Raw genomic sequence first — 15,594 nt, forward strand, 5'->3', positions numbered from 1 at the left:
GAAAGAGAACTCTCATGACATAGGCTACATCAGACAAGGTTAAGTAAGTTTTAAAGTTTGAAATTTTTATTTTTTTGTATTTCACCTATAAAAATAGACCAGTGATTGTCTGGATTCATTTATTGTTTGATTTTCCTTCAGACGACTGAAGATGTATCGGGAAAAAAATCATTAGATTCAAATGTGATTTTTCTCTCTCAAGACCGTAAAGGCTTGGCTACCATGATGGTTCCATGAAAACAGGAGGCTCTTCAATCATGATTGCAGTAAATAAGTTTTCTGAAATCTTTTAAATTGGTCTGAAGAAGATTTTTGCATTGATTTTTCTGTGTGCACAGAAAATTGAAAAAAAATTAATCTGAGAAAACAAATATCAGGACCATCACAAGGTCTAAATGAAACAATTTGTTGCAGATATCGGCATTTTTACTCTTAAACATTTCCATTCCAATAGATACATTTACACTTTCTTATTGCACTGTCACTGTAAACTTTAGAGACTGGTCCAAGAAACGAAATGGAAAAGCTTCACCAACATTGCCAACAGAATATTACCAAACCTTGAATAAAGTCCAAAATTATGTTTATTTAAGACTGTGAATCTTGCTAAACACAGTAAGACCATCACATACAAGAAGAAATAACAACTTCCCAGTCCGTTAAAATTAATTTCAAATTGTATTGCCCTCATTGGTTTAAATTGAAGTAACCATTTACAAGCAGCCGCCAGCACTACTAAAGACGCCATACAGGTAAGCTTAGAAAGATTTGCGGATATATCTGATGCTTCAGTATCAACTATGCAACTAAGCATCTGCAAATAATATGAAGATATTAGCGTGCAAAACGATGTCATTATCATCCATGAGCTGGCATGTGTAATTTGTCACGTCAAAGAGGTATCCTTGTTGGTCCAAGTCAAGTGGCCAGTTTTGTGAGCAGCAAACCACAACCAGGTCACTCAGTCTCACCTCTTCATCCATTTGGTACCATCAGTGACCAGTATAGGTTGCTTGGACATATTCTTACCCAGATTCCCAAAGGGGTCACCTTGGCAACCAGTATGGTATGGGCTGTTCAGTGAAAGTTTTAACCCAGATTATCCAAGGGTCACTTTGGCAACCAGTGTGGTATGGGTTTTTGGGTGAAAATTTTAACCCAGATTATCCAAGGGGTCACTTTGGCAACCAGTGTGGTATGGGTTTTTGGGTGAAAATGTTAACCCAGATTATCCAAGGGGTCACCTCGGCAAACAATATGGTATGGATAGTTCGGTGAAAATTTTAACCCAGAGTATCCAAGGGGTCACCTTGGCAACCAGTATTATGTATTTTGCTGGTTACCCAGTGTGTCTCCTTTGAAGACCACCGTAGGTAGCTGGGTGTCTATTTAAACTAAGAACCCAAACTGGACAGTATTTTTGTAGTTCATTACCTACATATCCTAACAGAGTTGCAACAATATTTGGTTGATCCTTTACAAGAATTATAGTTTTCATCACGTTACACCACATACACAAAATATTCTTATAGCAATCTGACTGTGAGGACTTCTTTGTGAATATGTAGAAACTGTAATGATGAATTATCCAATTAGAAATTAACATACATATGCAACAACATTATTTCTATTCCATGCAAAGTATGCATCACTGGTGATAGTGATATTACTGAAAGAAATGTCAGATTAATACGTTATGAACAACATTTACACATCTAATCCTCTATCAAAGATGTTCAACTGGCACTATGTCTACTGGAGTGCTCGAGAGAAACACTGAAGGAAATCAAGGTCTTTCAAACAATGGCAGTATTTTCAATCATTTCTAATTCTATGTCAATGTATCAATGTTTTGAATGAATTATTACAGTGATAAAACCAACACTGCCATTGTTTGAGAAACCTGTACACAAATACAGATCCTGCTTGAGGCCACAGCTATCAGAGAATGTCAATCTGTGGCTAAAAATACTCCCACTCTACAAAAATATAATACTTCTCATTTTTTTTTTTTCAATTCTAAGTATTTATTTTGGTCACAATAAATACCCAGTGAATGTAATTTTGAACACATCTACAATAACCAGCTGATGTTAGAAATATCATTCAGTAAAATTTTAATGTCTGGAAATTTATTCATTGAAGAAGTCGTTATTGTCATTAAACATACAAACTAATGTATTATTCAGTAAACTATGTGTGATCACTTCAAGACAATAATGACATACTGTGATGTAAAATGTACTTCAAGAAGGGAGGCACCATGTAATGTAGAACCAGGAATTTTAAAACATTTCTTTCATATATCTCCCAGCCATGAAATTATCTTTTTCAAAAAGGGTAGAAGCAAGAACTCCCAGATTCAAGGAGTGATTGAGTTCATTTTTATGCCGCTTTTAGCAATATTCCAGCAATATCACCATGGGGCACACCAGAAATGGGCTTCACACATGTCAGGAATCGAACCCAGATCTTTGGCGGGATCTAAGGCAGGTGCATTTGATAGTAAGACATGTTAATGTCAAGAAATAAAGGAAAAATATAGCTGCTTAAAATCTTAACATAGTGTTTAATAGTCAAATTTGGTGCCAATCTAATTAACGTTTTTAAAAGTCTTTCACTTTGAAATAAACTTTACCAGCAATATAAGATGCAAAGATTATCTATTCATAATGTTTATGCTGCGACTTCTGTTTTTCAGTACTTTATGTACCGTAAATGACTCTGTAAATAGCATGGGCATGCCTATATCTAGTATTCTACCAGTCATTTGTAGAAGTCGTAAGGAATTTCAGTATGGTCGTAATTTAGCACCAAAAATAGTAAGCCTTACGCCAAAATTGAAGGATAGGCAGGTCTGCTATTATCACCTCAGATTCAGATTCATGGGTATAAACTAACACCAAGACAGCCCGGAAACTGTTTAGGTCACAGTGACTTTAATAATCAGCTGGTACTTGGAAGTGAGTTGAGATTTAATCTGCTTTTGACGTCACTATTATGTAGATTGGGAAATGATGAAAGATCAGGTTACATAGAAACACAAATCTGAACATAACAACAAAGGCTTCACCAGAAACATGACCCAAGACAACAGGATCTGTATTTGTGTAGAACACAATTACTAGATACATCATTTTCAGCTCAAGCAAGGTAAGATGGGAAAGGCAAAACAAATAAATCTAACAAAATACTTACTTTTGTCTACAATATATCCAGACAGTAATAAAAGGGGAAAGAGAGAAAATGGACAAAATAAATTAAATGGAACACAAACTGGATAGATAGAGAAATAAACAAATATTACACCAATCCCAACATCCCAGACTTCACCATAAGCTGAAGAAACTTGAGTACATAAGTAGATGTAAAATAAGAAATATACTAAACAATGAAAAATGTGTGTACTTTGAGGTACTTTGAAAAAAGATTGTAGAGATCACAGTACAAAGAAAAAAACATATACACTTTAAAATCTTTAAAAAATGTAGACAATACTAATCACCACAATAACTAGATATTAACTCGTGCACATCAACTTTTTTCAGAATGAATTTTTGCATACAGTAAACTATGATTATAATAAGCACGCTTTAATAAAAATGACGGACATAACAAATTGCTATTTTGTGTCCCATCCACTCGATGTATACTACAGTCGAAAAGCGCATAATGAACTACGAAATATAATTAGTGTTCCCCTTGAGTTCCATATAACCATAGTTTACTGTATGTTGTAATTCCTTAATATCTTATATAACTTCTTAATTATTTATTTATTTAATTAACAAATTAATGATTAGAAGAATCATCTTATATTGTACATGCAGAGTTCTGAAATAGTAACCCCAACAGACAAGACACAATTCTGATTCATTCATAAATAGTGGATTTATAAACAGTTTTGACATATTTCCACACAAATCACAAATGTAAAAATTATCTCTAACACTACTGGCAAACAAGGATAAGTTGGACCGGTGCAGAGAACACGTTTACGAGAAGTAGGCGGTGCACGGCAATGAGCAAACCCATTTGGTTTGTGGAAGGTAGAGCAGATGTAGGCTAGTGCATGTGCATTGCACGAAGATGAAATTTATGCCCCACGTAGCTGCACAAGCCTTGCTCATAAAACCCTCATGTCAGTGTAGCAAGTCGCACGACACTTGATTGCAGACAACCTGGGGCCCCTTCGCTAACAACGGCAAGCGCCAGTGGGTGGTATTCATACATTCTAATACGGGTTAATTGTCAGGTTGGTGCTCAACTTTTCCTTGTTTGCCAGTAGACCAAATTCCAGATAAATTCAAATGCACAAGCTGAAGAGTACCTGAGTAAAATCGACACACCCTGTCAAGTACCTCCAAGAAAAACGACACAAAAAAACACATACATATCACATAAGACAGGGATATTTACCTGTTGGCCCTTTCCCTTTTCCACGTCGTTAGGATTGGGCGTAATGCCTGCTTGGTAGTTGGCAATACGGTTAATGATTTGTGAGATTTTACCCTGATGTTGCAAGTCATCCTGAAACAGAAAAAATGAGTGTTATATCTATGGTTTGTCAATCATGACACTACTTATGTTAAAGAACAAGATCCGGGTTAGAATTGATCTTCAGCAACCCATGCTTGTCGTAAGAGGCGACTAACGGGATCAGGTGGTCAGGCTCGCTGGCTTGGTTGACACATGGCATCGTATCCCAATGTGTAGATCAATGCTAATGCTGCTGATCACTGGATTGTTAGGTCCATTTACAGACCAATGTCATATAGCTGGAATATTGCTGAGTGTGACATTAAACAACCAACTATTAAACAAATAAAACAAACATGAGCGTGTTACATCATGAACACCTGAAGTGACAGACGTAATGTATTCATCATTAAGTAATAATTATCTGCCTTAGTAGTAGATTCAGAATACTACCAGACTTCACTCTAAGCATGTGGGGATTAAAACCTTTGTTATTGCCAAGATGAGCTAATTCCTGGACAACTGGGCCAAATGACCAAATGACCACCTCTTATTTCAAGGGAGTTAACCAATAATGCATATGTTAAGCTACACTGTGTTAAGGACGGGCAGGTTCAGTAGCTCACCTCCTTTTATGAATGCAGATATGACAGGAAAGTATTTTAACATACTACAGTTTATAAACTTTTAATTTGGGGACACCAAAAGAAAGAAAAAATAATGTAATTTGGGAAGGTAAACTAACTAGTTTGATGCTTAAAATATTTGTTTAACAGGTTTCAGCACAGTAGTTTTGTAAATACAGGAATTTAAGTCAGAGACTTGCTTTTGTTCAAATATTAATAAACACTCTCCACACACCTCTGAATATCAGTTTTTGAAACATTATATCTGGTTGTCATGATTCTGTGAAAAAAAGAAACTGTCAACGAAAATAAAGAAAGTCAAATTTCATAATGGCACTAACAAACTTTAAAATTACTTTTCTGAATTTTCAAAATTGGGATCTCTATAGGAGGCCAACATAAAGTTCCAAATGCCTCCTCGTTCCATCACTGATTGTGGCATGCTGGTACACAGGGAACCAACTGGTCTAAAGTCCCACAAGGATGGTGAGAGTCACCTGTACAACAGCCACCATGATTGATGCACCAGTAACATGTAATAAAGCAGCCAGCAGACAAACATTAAGACCCACTGATCTCCTTGTTAGATACTGTTTACTTCAAACATGGGGAACTGGGGACTGCACTGTTCAGATGCTGCTGGTGATATATTCAAGAGACCAGCACCAGATCATTCCTGGATAAGACAATGCGTTCCTGGAGAAAGCACTAAACCGTTCTCAATAGCCTGAGAACTGCTTGAAACTCATCACTAACAGTCATTATGTTCTTAAATTTACAAAACATGTATACAAAATAGATGGATGCCTGATTTAATTTTAAGTTTTTTGATTTATTTTTATTTCTGCTACATTTATACATGCTTTCCGATTCAAACATACTTACATGTAGGCATGTAGGACAAGACAACAAGTGAGTGAGTGAGTGAGTTTAGTTTTACGCCGCACTCAGCAATATTCCAGCTATATGGCGGCGGTCTGTAAATAATCGAGTCTGGACCAGACAATCCAGTGATCAACAGCATGAGCATCGATCAGCGCAATTGGGAACCGATGACATGTGTCAACCAAGTCAGCGAAATTGACCACCCGATCCCGTTAGTCGCCTCTTACGACAAGATAGTCGCCTTTTTATGGCAAGCACATGGGTTGCTGAAGACCTATTCTACCCCCGGATCTTCACGGGTCCAAGACAACAAGAGAACCAGAACGACACAAGTCACTTTTGAAACTAGCATCATCGTGAGAGAGTGAGTGTGGTTTAAGCTGTTTTAGCAATATTCCAGCAATATCACAGAATGGGACACCAGAATTTGTCTTCGCACATTGTACCCATGTGGGGAATTGAACCCAGATCTTCGACGTGATGAGCAAATGCTTTAACCACTAGACCATCCCATGGCCCCCACTACCACGGTCACTGAGACAGCTAGCATGACAAGTCACATGGAGAGAGAGTGAGTCAGTCAGTTTGGTTTTATGCTGCTTTGAACAGTATTCCAGTTACATCATGCATGACAGTTTCAAGTTGAAGAAAACCCTTAAAGTAAAGATCTCAGACGTTTACCACTTCCATGTAACCATGAGCATGTATTTGGTGCTGACCAACCCAGAAACATAGTGTGGGCCAACTGGGATTTGAACCCACGGTCATAGGTTTCTGGCATACCCAAGGGACAAAACTCTGCACAGGAAATTATGGTACCATAGGGACGGTTCATAATCTATAGCTTGGGGGGTGATTATGATTTTTATGGAGAAAAATGTACAATGTGAATGACACACAATATATATAAATAATTGTGAACAAAGTAAGTGACCCCCCTGCATGTAATGTACAAAATTAATTACCTCCTCCCCTTCCCATAATTTCTAAGCATGTTTTTCAAATATTACTATGTACAAAATTACTGACCCCTCTAGTACATAACTATTGCAGTCTGCTGTTTCTACATTCCAATCACCCACTTTCTCACACAGTGTTCTGACATGCCCAAGGGACAAAACTCTGTCCGGCAAATTGTGGAAACTCAGACGACTTGGACACACATGCCCCAGGAGCTGACATATCAACTGAAGGTAACACAAGTGCAGTCTGCCATTGCGACACTCCAACCAACCACTTTCTCCCACTCCCGGTTACATAAGAGTGTGTTTAGCTGGAGACGCTGTGCAAGCCTTCACTATTTACACACGACCATGGCTGTGACCTATCGCTATTGTATGCAAGGTCATCTGGATAAGTTTTGAAATCTCAGTTTCCAAGCTTCTTAAATCTGACCCCTTACATACCACTTTGAAGATAAACATCTTGCACATTTGAATTTGTGTGTTATTGAGAAATTACTGTGTGTGTTATTGAGAAATTACTGTGTGTTATTGAGTAATCATTGCTTCATAAATACAGCTTATATACTTTGAAGTATCAAATGCACAATATTTTCCTGCAACAATCAATTGTAACTACTTCTAAATCTTAAATACCTAAACAAGTCAACAGTATAATGCAAAAAAAAAATTAAGATCGTATTTCAAATTGTACTGTTACAGCTACTACAGATACAAATAAGATTTACAATTTTAAGTATTAATAAACAATTATGAACATTTTAATATTTAGTGTAATTTGTAATCATGTCATCATGCAAAATATAAACTTTTTGAGAAAAATTTTAAGACAGGGATTTTAAAAATGATATTCACTGAAAGTAAATGTTTGAAGTTCTTAAGATATCCTGGCATTTAATCCGATAAAAGTAATTTTTGATCATGGTTTCATAATTCTTCCTACCACCAATGAAGTGTTAATGTTTCCCTGGGGGAAGATAATCAAGGCCCAAGAAGCAATCCTTGACAAAACCCAAATACATGCATTGGTTCTTTCATACTGTACTCCTTTATCTTAGTTCACTATGAGATAAACTAGTCACACCAATGTTTAGATTTCCTTTATGTCTTAGTTCACTAAGTACTATAACAGTCATACCAATACTTTATATTTGCCTTATGTTTTAGTTCACTATGTAATTAAACCACCATACCACTGGCAAATTACCCTTATGTCTTAGTTATCTATGTGATAAGACAGTCATACCAATATGTGTGTAGTGTTTTAGTTCTCTATGTGATAAGACAGTCATACCGCAATATGTGTGCAGTAGTTTAGTTCACTATGTGATAAGACAGTCATACCAATATGTGTGCAGTAGTTTAGTTCACTATGTAATAAGACTGTCATACCAATATGTGTGCAGTAGTTTAGTTCTCTATGTGATAAGACAGTCATACCAATATGTGTGCAGTAGTTTAGTTCTCTATGTGATAAGACAGTCATACCGCAATATGTGTGCAGTATTTTAGTTCACTATGTAATAAGACAGTCATACCAATATGTGTGCAGTATTTTAGTTCACTATGTGATAAGACAGTCATACCAATATGTGTGCAGTAGTTTAGTTCTCTATGTGATAAGACAGTCATACCAATATGTGTGCAGTAGTTTAGTTCACTATGTGTTAAGACAGTCATACCAATATGTGTGCAGTAGTTTAGTTCTCTATGTGATAAGACAGTCATACCAATATGTGTGCAGTATTTTAGTTCACTATGTGATAAGACAGTCATACCAATATGTGTGCAGTATTTAGTTCACTATGTGATAAGACAGTCATACCAATATGTGTGCAGTAGTTTAGTTCTCTATGTGATAAGCCAGTCATACCAATATGTGTGCAGTATTTTAGTTCACTATGTGATAAGACAGTCATACCAATATGCATGCAGTATTTTAGTTCTCTATGTGATAAGACAGTCATACCAATATGTGTGCAGTAGTTTAGTTCACTATGTGATAAGACAGTCATACCAATATGTGTGCAGTATTTTAGTTCACTATGTGATAAGACAGTCATACCAATATGTGTGCAGTAGTTTAGTTCTCTATGTGATAAGACAGTCATACCAATATGCGTGCAGTATTTTAGTTCACTATGTGATAAGACAGTCATACCAATATGCATGCAGTATGTTAGTTCTCTATGTGATAAGACAGTCATACCAATATGTGTGCAGTAGTTTAGTTCACTATGTGATAAGACAGTCATACCAATATGTGTGCAGTAGTTTAGTTCACTATGTGATAAGACAGTCATACCAATATGCGTGCAGTAGTTTAGTTCTCTATGTGTTAAGACAGTCATACCAATATGCGTGCAGTATTTTAGTTCACTATGTGATAAGACAGTCATACCAATATGTGTGCAGTATTTTAGTTCACTATGTGATAAGACAGTCATACCAATATGTGTGCAGTATTTTAGTTCACTATGTGATAAGACAGTCATACCAATATGTGTGCAGTATTATAGTTCACTATGTGATAAGACAGTCATACCAATATGCGTGCAGTATTTTAGTTCACTATGTGATAAGACAGTCATACCAATATGTGTGCAGTATTTTAGTTCACTATGTGATAAGACAGTCATACCAATATGTGTGCAGTATTTTAGTTCACTATGTGATAAGACAGTCATACCAATATGTGTGCAGTATTATAGTTCACTATGTGATAAGCCAGTCATACCAATATGTGTGCAGTATTTTAGTTCACTATGTGATAAGACCATCACACCAACATGCAGATTTCCTTTATCACATTCTTCATTCATGTGGTAATAACATGATCATAATCCCATCAGTTTGTCTGCTATTAGAGATGCAGTGCAATTGCTTAATCCTCCACAGTTACCGTTTCCAGTTCCAACAATGTTCTTGTGTTACAGACAGAGCAGGTCTTACAGGTGTTTCAGTGTTGACCTTGGTAAGCATACACAAGGTAAATCAGGTTCGGTTAAAGTAGTTGTCGCTTACATCATTGTAGAGCCTGACTTTGTTGAAAAAACATCGTGGTTGTATATTTAGAGTTATTCTGCCCCCCACTAAGGGCTTACTGCTGTTGAGCGCTGTCTCACCTGTCTGGCTGCTTGCTTGGAAGACGCAATTAGAAAATGTAGGCTTTTTCTTCAAGGTTTATTGGAGGTGAGCTTGGTACACAAAGGTTAGAGAAAATGTGCTTCCTAGACAGAAAAGACTATTTAATGTTTTTGATAAAATACTTATTTAAAGTTATGAATCAAAGAGAACAAATTCGTTCTCTTTAGAAACACTACACTGTTAATTAAATCAAGTTCAGTTTCCCTGTATTGGTTAAGCGAGTGAGCGAGTGAGTGAGTATGGTTTTATGACACTTTAAGCAATATTCCAGCAATATCATGGTTAAGGACACCAGAAATAGACTTCACACATTGTACTCATGTGGGCAATCAAACCCGAGTCTTTGTTGTGACGATTGAAGGCTTTAACCACAAGTCTACATCAACACCCTGTAATGGTTGAGTCACCAAAGCATGCATCAGCTATCAAGCTGACACTCTGAAGGTCCTTCCTCTCAGTTTTTCTGCTTAACATCTTAAACACTTGTAATATATCTGTTTATCAGTGAGTGAGTGGGTTTAGTTTTACGCCGCACTCAGCAATATTCCAACTTTATGGTGGCGATCAGTAAATAATCAAGTCTGGACCAGACAATCCAGTGATCAACAGCATGAGCATTGATCTATGCAACTGGGATAGATGACATGTGTCAACCAATTCAGCAAGTCTGACCACCCAATTCCGTTAGTCGTCTCTTACGACAAGCATGGGTTACTGAAGATCACTTTTAACCCGATCTTCACTGGTGTTTATTGATGAAGGGAACAGACTTGTAAAACATTACAAACAATGCATAATGCAGACAACCATCTGTAAGTTTTGACAAACTCTTGAAGAGACATCAAAGTGAAATATTTGACAAGAATAATGAGCAGAATTCTGCCTATTCCTGGTCCTGATAAGATCCATCAGCAATTCCGCCTGGTCCTCTGCGTCTGCCCCCACCAGAAGCAGCTTCTGATCTTACTCTCATGATGCTCTCATGACAGGTACAACAGCCGGACTTACTGAGGATACAGACAATGATCTGGCAATAACATCTCCTGGGATGCATATATTCAAAGATGATTCATAACTTTCTGTCCTTGTCCTCAAAAAGAAAATAGTTGACTAATAGGATACATTAAATAGCACTGTTGCAGATGAGTTGTGTGTTGGGAGTGCTTTGACAGCATTTCAGTTGCGTCTACTCAATGTGGAAGGAAACCTTGAAGAGACTGATTGTTAACATGTGAAATCTACTAGCATAGTCACAGCAAGAATCATAACGTGGGCAAGTATGGAATTCATACCCATGACAACTGAATCCTGACAGCAGAATGAAAGAGTGAGTAATATTCCAGTATACATTGTATCCATGTGGGAATTGAACCCAGGCCTGCGGTATGATAAGCAAACACTTTACCTACTATACTACCCCACCACTTGTAGGGGAATGGATGAAATTACAGTTTCATAATGATATTCCCAGGAAACCGATGTTCGCCTGGATACACCATCACACACACTCCAAATTATAAATGTCTGAAGGGGTGTGACGAAATAGTGAAAAGTACCAGAAACCAAAGGGGTCACATGTGTTGTCCTCCATTACATCAAGGTCACATGACAGAATCATCTGAGAGATACAGAACCTAGCCAATTTTCCTAATTTGAGTGTTGGGAGGGTGTGATCATGTCCCCCTGATCCAGCTGTGTTAATCAATCACAGGAACTCCACTGTGTTGTGGCGGCCAGGTTAACTCTCGACACGTCTGACCCGCTGTCTGGCTGTAAGGAATAACCCAATCTGACCACGGAACCAGAGACGCCGCAATAGGACCACAATGCGTCTAGTCCAGGTCGACGTGTCACTGAATACATGGGGACATCACAACGCCGTCTGCTCGGCCGGGGTAGGATGTGTACACTTCAAACATGCTGGGAGAATCAAATCATGGGCTGATGTTAATTGAGGTATTACGTGCAGTCAAAAATATTATTCTTGCTTCAGGAGAAGTCTTGGTTTTGGTCATCATAAAGACCACTCCTCACTGCAGTTTTAAACACATATACTATGCTTATTAATATTAATGATTTGTAATTACATCAATGACACTGTTTATTGTTTACCTCTCTCCTCCATAAACAATAGACAGTGATCAAGAAACAGCAATCATGGCTGAACCAGACAAGCGAAATTGGCAGATGTCTCCCATCTTAAACACTATCGCTGAAGTGACACAATTGGTTTTATATTGAATGACCACACTGTAATATCCTTTACAGATGTGTGCATTAATACCTTCAGTAACTGGTGATTTAGAAACGAAATAGAAAAGTTACTCAGAAGAGCTTTGGTTTATGTTTGCAGCCCCAATTTGTTTGGTGTATAACGTAGATATATTTGTAGAAAACAACTACAGGTACACAAGGCATATTATTTTTAACCCTGGCATATAGAAAAACAAACATTTGGAGAGAAGTTAATTGTAGCATCTAGGTAGGAGAGTGGAAACCAGGTGTAAGTGCTAGTGGGTGAGTGAGTGAATTAGTTTTACGCCACTTTTAGCAAAATTCGAGCAACATCATGGCAGGAGACATCAGAAATTGGCTCCATACATTGTACCCATATGGGAAATCAAACCCAGGTCTTCAGTTCGACGGGCGAACCCTTAAACCACGAGGCTACCCCACCAACTCCAGTGCCAGTGGGAACATACTGACTCCCACATCAGATTTTGCATAAAGGTGATTAAGTAAGATTGGTTTTACGTCGCTTTTAGCAATATTTAGCAATTCCAGCAATATCATGGTGGGGGACACCAGAAATGGTCTTCACACCTTGTACCCATGTGGGGAATTGAACCCAGGTCTTAGGCAGACACTTTAACCACTAGGCTACCACACCACCCCTTAGCAGAAAGGGTTCAGATGAAGTGAAACAGGGTTTCACTGTGTGTGAGTCGGTTTGAGATCTTCACCTTCCATGGTGAAACAAACAAAACAAATGTCACTGGCTGTTGATTGAGGTTATTAAGATGGAAGCCAATTCAAGAATGTCACATACACATAAATGAAACTGAGATAAGACAACAAGCTCAATCAGTGCAGTCTGCTGGCAGTTAACACAATCTGATTGGTCATTGGATCTTCACTGGTCACCTGTATTGATATAGCTGTATATTCCCTACCAGCATCCTGTTCCAAAACCATGCTTTTCTTCCATTATGAGTAGGAATGAGAAGTTTCCTTCAGATTTGACCCATTTATCAAGAAATCCATTTCTGTTTCCCCAATGCCTAACACAATTTTGCTGCAGAATCAAGACGGCCAACATCATCATGGGTAACTTGGTCAAGGCCCCTACTGACCAGTGGTTGTGGCAGCCAATCAGTAACCCTGATGACAGATGATGAAGTAAAGGACGACTGATCACTTCATCAAGGTTTTGCACTGTTGTAACGAAACACTGGAAATGGATAATGCTAAAGTACTGTCTGAAATAGACAAAAAACCCTGTTTTTAGGCTGTTCCTCTGTATCACTAAAATTTACACAATTGCAAATAGCATATGTCGACATAACCCACATCGGCCTAACTTGGCGTTCAGGGGGATGCGTAAGAGGATATCCAGAAAAGCATGTTTACTCGTAAAATCGGGCAAAACTTTGAAAAAATACGAATAGCTGCTGAAAACAATAGATCAGACTATAGATGGCAATTAGGTCACTCAGCCAGGTATGACAACGGACCGTCGACTTTTGAGACGACCCCTCCTACCTGTTTCTTTTTATAGTGATAGCGAGATGCCATGGTAGCTACATCCTTAATAGTTTCAGTATTAAGGTTATTAGTTTTTTACGTCTGCTATCGTTTATAATGAAGCCAGGTCTAATTTCAAAATGATCATTTAAAAAGTGTCCTTTGTAATACAATATCATCGCACACTAATTTGCATAAAGCCATGGTCTGTTCTGAATAAGTCGCATTGGACATAGAAAAAACCTGCATTTCTTATTTCTGCACTAATCTCTCCTCAGTAAAATCCTTCTTTTACGTTTCCTATCTCCCTCCCACTGCGACTGTAGTTAGGCCGAACTTAATTTAACAGATATTTCACACTTTCACATATTAACTACCTAAATTGTAGACATAAATGTGAATTATTTTTTTTCTATTTCCGACAGTACTTTAGGAAAGGCTGTTAGGTCGTCTACATGAAAATTGTTTAACCTTTTCTCATTGGTATTCCTAAACAAATGATGATTCAATCTCTCAATCCAAATGAAAATGAAGAATGCCTCTGTGCAATCCATTCCATTTACACATTTTGTCTGTGCCAGATTCACACTTTTACAAGCAGGCATATAGAGAAAACCATCAGTGTCTACAACGATTATGTATGAAACTTTTAAATCTCTGCTAAAGACGCATCTATTCACTGCTGCCTTTCTGTAAATGTTATATGAACTATTTCCTTCCCCAATATTGTCACAGCGCCAATGAGCATCTCTATGGTGGATATTAGGTGCTTTATACATACATTATTATTATTATTATTATTATTTATCCCACTTCTTAAACCTGATCTCTGGTTTGGTTGACACTTTTCATCAGCCAGTGTCCCTCGTCAGCTTAGTACCAACTGTTTTTATTAAATGAATTACAGTGGACACTGCAGTTGGAAGTTAGAAGAGTGAATGAGTTTAGTTTTATGCCGTACTCAGCAATATTCCAGCTTTATGGTGGCGATCAGTAAATAATCAAGTCTGGACCAGACAATCCAGTTATCAACAGCATGAGCATCAATCTATGCAATTGGGATACGATGACATGTGCAAACCAAGTCAGCAAGCATGACCACCCGATCCCATAAGTCACTCTTATGACAAGCATGGGTTACTGAAGATCAATTCTAACCCGGATCTTCATGGGTTGGAGATTAGAGGAAAGAACACCATATGACTGACTGACTGACTGAGTTTGGTTTTACGCCGCTTTTAGCAATATTCCAGCAACATCACGGCAGGGGACACCAGAAATGAGCTTCACACATTGTACCCATGTGGGGATTCGAACCCGGGTCTTCGGCGTGACGAGCCAACGCTTTAACCACTAGGCTACCCCACCGCCCCCAACACCATATGAGTACATAACAAATAACTGTTCATATTTCGAGCCCCAGCGTTGGTCGGATTGCGACGTTTCCGTCAATTGGGCCTCAGCATTCTTTGGCTAGTAACAGTTAATGTGGCGACGCAAGTTGACATATAGCTAAAATCTTTTAGGCTTATTACTAGCATTCCATTTCAAGATTGGGGTAGCCCACAAGAACCTCCACACCCTCGGCCATTAAATCCACAGTTGCGCCTCTGTTTTTCCTTCAATATAGTCCTCTTCTCAGGAAAGTGGGCTCTCACTGCAATATCATGCAATAACAAATAACTGTCTATATTTTGAGAGTGCAGTCAGATCCTGATTTTTTACTCCCTTTCATGTTTGTCCATCATTTA

At 37.9% G+C, this 15,594-nt stretch overlaps 1 protein-coding gene across 11 annotated transcripts in view; it reads right to left on the reverse strand.

Annotated features, from left to right (window-relative positions):
• LOC124272215 (solute carrier family 12 member 4-like) overlaps window positions 1–15,594 on the reverse strand; it is a 180,705-nt gene that overhangs the window by 40,249 nt on the left and 124,862 nt on the right. For 7 of the 11 annotated variants that reach the window (XR_006897286.1, XM_046707425.1, XM_046707409.1 and 4 more), the window contains 2 exons: window positions 4,420–4,530; window positions 3,199–3,204 (listed from right to left, as the gene is read on the reverse strand). Coding sequence is in view for 9 of the 11 variants with exons in the window: in XM_046707425.1 (XP_046563381.1) it covers window positions 3,199–3,204; window positions 4,420–4,530 (117 nt within the window). In the remaining 2 variants the exon portion in view is untranslated. Of the gene's footprint in view, window positions 1–3,194; window positions 3,205–4,419; window positions 4,531–15,594 lie in introns of those variants that run through there. The other 4 variants (XM_046707417.1, XM_046707401.1, XM_046707382.1 and 1 more) reach the window with 2 other exon arrangements.

Source organism: Haliotis rubra, unplaced genomic scaffold, assembly GCF_003918875.1.
Source record: "Haliotis rubra isolate DU_JTF1 unplaced genomic scaffold, ASM391887v1 Scf103, whole genome shotgun sequence".
NCBI lineage: Eukaryota > Metazoa > Mollusca > Gastropoda > Lepetellida > Haliotidae > Haliotis > Haliotis rubra.